The sequence below is a fragment of the Ursus maritimus genome, unplaced genomic scaffold (genome assembly GCF_017311325.1).
Source record: "Ursus maritimus isolate PB19 unplaced genomic scaffold, ASM1731132v1 scaffold_12, whole genome shotgun sequence".
Classification (NCBI taxonomy): Eukaryota; Metazoa; Chordata; class Mammalia; order Carnivora; family Ursidae; genus Ursus; species Ursus maritimus.
The window spans coordinates 12,151,321-12,157,845 of record NW_024423564.1 but is presented as its reverse complement, the minus strand read 5'-3'; the positions used below and the strand labels follow the sequence as shown (position 1 = coordinate 12,157,845).

Genomic DNA, 6,525 nt, shown 5'->3' with positions numbered 1-6,525 from the left:
CAGGTAAGTTCATCTCTTATTTTAATCTTTGTTTAGTATTCTGACTTGAAGCCTGTCCAAAGTCAGGAGGAAGAAATACTACTTTGTGAATTGTCTTGAGTGTGAGGTTACACTGAGTCTTCAGAGTAAAGGAAATTTCAGGTGAATTTTTCATTGGGATTTGATATATTGATATCCTTGTTGTTTAAGAAGTAACTTGGTATATAATATGAAATTAGAAAATTGGAATGGATTGTCTGTGAAGAACTTAATTTTAAAAAGTTCGTCTTTGTCATCTTCAGAGAAAAATATTTTGCTTCTTTTCATAATCATTGTAAAAATGCTAAGAATTGCTACTGAATTAACTGCTTTAAGGTCTTGTGGAAGGCAAAGATGATTCTTTTCTTAAGATTTTATTTTTAAGTAATCTCTACATCCAACATAGGGCTTAAACTCGCAACCCTGAGATCAAGAGTTGCAGGCTTTACCCACTGAACCAGCCAGGTGCCCCAAGACGAGTCATTTTTGACACAAAAGCTAAATTATTACTGCTGACCTAATAGGAATGGAAGATTTAAAGGAATTTTTGGTCAGTGAGATCCTGTTCAGAGTTTTCCTTGATAGCTTAGTTTTTACCTGTTAGCCTAAGCTTGTCTAGTCATTATACATCATGAGGCACTGGGGAGGCTGTTTATTAATGGACAATATTTTGACCATCGATCACACTTCAGAACGAAATTTATAAACAGCTGATTATAGCACTTTTATTTTCCTAAGAATTCCTCTACTTCATATGTAACTTTGTGGACATAAAGTTATATCTGTAGTCATAACCAAAGTCACCATTTAAAATTAATTTTTGAATTTCAAGTTGACTGCCTAACCAGATTTTAAAAGATTCTGACTTTAGGTCTTAACCTAGATTTGCACATAAGGAGAGAATTAACTTTGGTTGGTGTATTTTTAAAGCATTAAGACGGGTAGTTATGATTTCTGCTGTTTGTGGATTTGATAAATATGTATTAGCTTGTTTTTCTTTTTGGGTGTTTTTAGGCAACATGAATCAGAATCAGCGTCTTGATGCTATGGCCAAACTGAAGCAGTTTCATTGCAGAGTCCTCATTTCCACAGATTTGGTAAATTGCCTGTTCAGTTTGGGTGACTAATCCATCTTGACTTGGCCTCCATTATCAGGTTCACAGGTTTCATTTATTATTTTATGTGGGTGTATCTGATAAGGATACCAGGAGGGAATTCTTTCCAGTGCTGGGGAATTTGCTTTCTTTAAAGTCTTTTATATTTTCCTCTTTATTCTTGAAATTAGTCATTGGAAATGAATTTCCTTTTCCTTTTCTCCTAAATATCCTCCCGTTCTTAACTTGGTTCTCGGTTCTATTAGAACAGTCGGGTGTGCGTTGGTGATCATGTAGCAGTTAACGCAAACACTTGTTCTCTTCTTCAATTCAAGACTTCCCGTGGGATTGATGCTGAGAAGGTGAACCTGGTTGTAAACCTGGATGTACCATTGGATTGGGAGACATATATGCATCGGATTGGCAGAGCTGGCCGTTTTGGTAAAAGAAAGAAAGAGAAAAGCCTAGCTGCTTTCTTTAGGAGGCAGAATTGCAGATAGGACGGGCGCAGTGTCACTTATGTGAACCTGATTACTACTTCACATTCCCTCTGTGCTTTAGGTACTCTGGGGTTGACCGTGACCTACTGTTGTCGGGGAGAAGAAGAAAATGTGATGATGAAAATTGCTCAGAAATGTAACATCAACCTTCTGCCTTTACCAGGTATATTTTGTCTGATTCATTTCGCCATCGAAAGAATAATCATATTGACAATAGGCCTCATAAAAATAATAGCTGACACGGTGTATTTAGGATGTGTTGGGTCCCGTTCAGTATGTGAACTTGTTTAATTCTCGCCACAATCCTGTGAAGTGTGTGCTGTTATTATCAACTTTTTTGTGCACGAGAATATTGAGGCATTGAGTAGTTAAGTAATTTGCCTAAGTTCTTACAGCTCATAAGCAGCAGGGGGAAGATTGCAATGTAATTCGTGGCACATGAAAAATGTTTTACTACTGTGTTAGCTCTATATTTTAGCTTGGAGCCTTGCAATTTCATTTTCTTCTTTTCTTCTTTTATGACTTTTGTCGCTGTAAAGGTAATTCTTGCCATATTCTCCTTTGTCACCATGAGGAAGGAGTAGTATCTTTCATTTGAATGCTATTTTGAAAAATCCGAAGTGTTTTCTTTCTGTCCTTTTTTTTTTAAGTTTATTTATTTATTATTAAGTAATCTCCACACCAACATGGGTCTTGAACTCATGACCCCGAGATCAAGAGTTTCAGCCTCTTCTGACTGAGCCAGCCAGGCACCCCTGCCATGTTCTCTTTTGATTTTAGTTAATCGTTTGTCAATCTCATTTTTTTAAGTGCCACCTTGGAAACTGCATGTCTGAAACTATTAATGATCGCTTGAAAATTTAAAAGAACTGTCGTGTAGAAATGTGGTTTATTTGCTATATGTGTTCATGTGTGCAGTTTTAGCGTGTGTATGTGTGCATACATGTGCTATGTACAAATGTGTGTGTTTATATACAGAAATACGTACTTATATAACATTCATGATCTTCTAGAATATGGAGTATATAGTTACTGAATACATACTCTTGGAACATTTTACTAATTTGTGTGTAACTCCTTTAGTGATCTTTATAAAGCCAGATTAAGCACAGGTCTGGGAATTAGTTCTGGCTTTGTAATTACTCGTTTTGTGAGCTTTTCACACATTTCTTTGATTGCTCTAAGTTTGTGTTCTGGTTTAGAAAACATTTGTTTTTAGAAACGGTCTTTAGGTTCTCCATCAGTTTTAAGACACTATAGTAGTTAATTCTATGTGTAAGTTCATCGGTAACCTGTCAGATGATTATAACGTGGAAAAAATAAATTGAGAATTGGTACAAGAGGGTGAAGACGTTTGGTAGGATTCAGTATCATAGCATCTCGTGATGAAAATTGCCTTAGGATACTGGAAAATGACATATTTGGATCTTTATGTAATGTTAACAGAGCCCTGAAATCATGAGAAAAGTACATTTGTAGTGTTAGCTTTGTATTGGACTAGGAACTTGTGTGGCAGTAGACTGCTCGGATGAAGTACCTGGGGCAGGACTGGGAGAGAAGTTGGCCTGTTTGATAGGTGTAGCAAGCCAGGGATATCACATTAGTAGGAGTCAAGGTTCTAGTCAAAAGGTCTGTGCAGCCGGAGATCAGGAGCCGCAGCTGAGGCATCCTGGTCCGAGGGATTAGGTAGTGGGCACATATACGCGAGCACCAGCAGCGAGAGCACACAGGCAAGACCTGTGTAATGAGGGGCTCTGTACGTTTTGTCTGCCCGAGATGAAAACCGATCACACTCTGGGAAGGTCAGAGTGTGCAGGGGGAGCAAGTTGTCCCACCTGCATGGAATAGGAAATTCAGAGAGCTGGAGCCAGCACATTTTTTAAACCTTAGAAGTGCCGTTGAGACCATAGTCGTCTGACTTTTTCCCCTACAGAGGTTTTCCTCCACTGTTGGGCAGCGATTTCTCCCTGTTGCGAGGAGAGGGTGGCAGATTTACTTGGGTGCAGAGTTGCAGTTGTATTTCCCAGCTGAGAAGCTTTGGGGAGTACAATCCATTTTCTAATATTGTTTTGCTGTTGGCATCAGTGAGATAAAGGGGAGGAGTTGGGGAGAGTGAGAAGGGAAGAGATGGGAGAATTGTTGCAGACTTGGACCTTACTCCTGGCGTAATCTCTTTTTGAGTGGAAGGCACGGGGAGATATTGCTTGTGGGTATGGGATGGGTCTTGCATATTTGGGGGCATATTTCTTTACTGCAAGGATTGTTTAGGTTTTTTAAAACACTAATACAATGTAATCCTTAAGCTTCTTAGTGTATTATTAGTATATTTTATTTCTTAAGCTTATTTGACCATGGAAAGGTTTATGAAGTCATTCAAAATTAGCTGGCCTAGAACAGCTCAAAATATTAATATTCTTTTGTTCCTTTTATGTAGATCCCATTCCTCCTGGTCTAATGGAAGAATGTTTGGATTGGGACGTGGAGGTTCAAGCTGCTATGCATACGTATGGCTTAGCAAGTGTACCTGCCCAGCCCTTAAAAAAGCAGATCCAAAAAATGGAGAGAACCCTTCAAACTCAGAAATCTCATGGTACCCACGTGGTTTCACCTAGAAATTCTTCTGTATCTTCACTATTAGTCAAATCAAAAAGTACTACTAAACAAAAACTTCCTGTGAAAAGCCACTCAGAGTGTGGAATCACAGGAAAAGCAGTGTCCCCAAAAGCAGTGGGCTGTGGCATCCGATTGGAAGAGCAAATGCCGAATTCTGTTGAGATCTCTGTTGAAAACTCTGCCAGTCAGCAGCAGGTCAAAGAGGTTTTACCCGTGTCACTGCCCACAATTCCTTGTCTGTCTTCCTTTAAAATCCATCTGCCGTACTCGTTGACTTTTACAGAATTGGTAGAGGATTATGAACACTATATTAAAGAGGGGTTAGAGAAACCTGTGGAAATCATCAGGCATTACACAGGTCCTGGGGATCAGACTGTGAATCCTCAAAACGGTTTTGTAAGAAATAGAATTCCCGAGAGAGTGCCGATGTTGGCAAGTAGTAGTCAGTCTGGAGACTCGGAGAGTGACAGTGATTCTTACAGCTCAAGGACTTCTTCCCAGAGCAAAGGAAATAAGTCCTACTTGGAAGGCTCTTCAGATACTCAGCTGAAAGACTCGGAACCCACTCCTGTGCGTGGCCACGTCTCTCTGGAACAACGTCTGAATGGAAGCGATGCCCGTAATCCAGCCGAGTATCAGGAATCGCCTGGAATCCAGACAAAAGCCAGGCATAAAGAGGGCGCTAACCCGAGAGCTAAGCAGAGCCGGAGAAACCCTCCCAGGCGGTCTTCCTGTCGGGCGCAGGCAGAAGCTCAGGAAGATGGGTGGTATGACGGCCACAGGGAAACACATCCGGGTTTTTCCGATGCCTACCAGGATTATGAGGAGTACTGGAGGGCTTACTACCGGGCATGGCAGGAGTACTACGCTGCTGCTTCTCAGTCGTATTACTGGAATGCTCAGAGGCATCCAAGCTGGATGGCGGCTTATCACATGAATACCATTTATCTCCAAGAAATGATGCGAGGCAACCAGTGATCGTAGGAGTACCTCCCACCACCGGAAATACCAACGAGCGATGCCTTTGGATAGCCAACCTCCTTGGCCTAGAGTAGAGTGGCATTTCTGAGGAATTTGAAAAGTCTTGAGGCTTCCCGGTGGGGCACATCTATTTTTCAGTTTTGACCTACCTGACCCCGTATATTATCTTTTTTTTAAAGAAACTTCACGGATCAGATTCTTGAAGGAAAATTTGGGGGACATAGAGCTAAAGGTCCCAGGATGCCATTTTCTGTAAGCCATTTGAAAAAGAAACATTTAAAAGGACTTATACCACTGCTTACTTTAAAAAATAAAAACAGTTGAGATTTAAAAAATAATGTTAGTTTATGCTGTGGAGTTCTTGACAGAAAGCTTGGACTGTATTTCCATAGAGGTGTGTTCTTGTAGAAATTTGTAGCATGGTAGACCAGAAAATCCCCTCGCCTTTTTACGGAAAATCCCCTCGCCTTTTATGTTTAGGCAAGAAGGAATAAATATTGCTTCAGACTTTCCCAAAGGTACTTGCTTTCATGCTCTTTGCTTCCAGTAAAAATATTTGTTACCAGTAAAAATGCAAACTTAGCCAAATGTTTATTGACATGTTTATTGTTCATGTTTTGAATGTCTTTGTTTTTAAGATTGTGAAAGCTGTCTGTTTTTACTGTGCATTAAATGGCTCAGGGTCATCAGTGGCTGGCTTATTTTTGTTTCTCCAGAAAAGGAGTAACTCCAGAAAAGGATCCTTTTATGAGTCTGATGAAAGCTATAGATTTGTAGAGTTTCCATTCTGTAAACAGGGACTGTATGTGTAATTCCAAGAGGTTCAGAGACCCTCTGAAGCCCATGTGTGGAACCCAGATTAAGAACTGCCCTACTCTGCTGGGAGGCTAAAGGAAAGTTCTAGCTCTTTAAGTATTTTTGGGAAGCTGGAACTCATTCTGTTCAAACTCTTCCCACAGTGTGTCCTAATCTTAAGTCTTCTAGAAATTTCCCCCCAGTTTTTACTTTTAATGCTTTTAATTTAAATTTTCTCCCAGTTTTTACTTTCATGACACCTAGTGGAGAGCATCTCATTTTTCTGAGATGGTGCATCTATAAATTACAAATTAGAAAAAATGTAATTGGAAGTTAAAGCAGTCCCCCCCTTATCTGAGATTTTGCTTTCTGCGGTTTCAATTACGCCCAGTCATCTGTGGTCTGGAAGCGGACGATCCTTTTGCCATACTCTCAGGCCAGTAGTAGCCTAATGCTGTCACAATGCCTTCGTCGTTCACCGTCACGTGGGCATTCTATCATCTGACATCATCACAGAAGAAAGG

General features: G+C 40.2%; 1 protein-coding gene across 1 annotated transcript in view; it reads left to right on the top strand.

Annotated features, from left to right (window-relative positions):
• The window catches only part of DDX20 (DEAD-box helicase 20), a 10,714-nt gene extending 4,822 nt beyond the window's left edge, over positions 1-5,892 (top strand). The window contains exons 8-11 of the mRNA XM_040626900.1: positions 1,028-1,115; positions 1,448-1,553; positions 1,674-1,775; positions 4,047-5,892. Coding sequence (XP_040482834.1) covers positions 1,028-1,115; positions 1,448-1,553; positions 1,674-1,775; positions 4,047-5,203 — 1,453 coding nt within the window. The 3' untranslated portion in view covers positions 5,204-5,892. The remainder of the gene's footprint in view (positions 1-1,027; positions 1,116-1,447; positions 1,554-1,673; positions 1,776-4,046) is intronic.
• Positions 5,893-6,525: the final 633 nt, after the last annotated feature.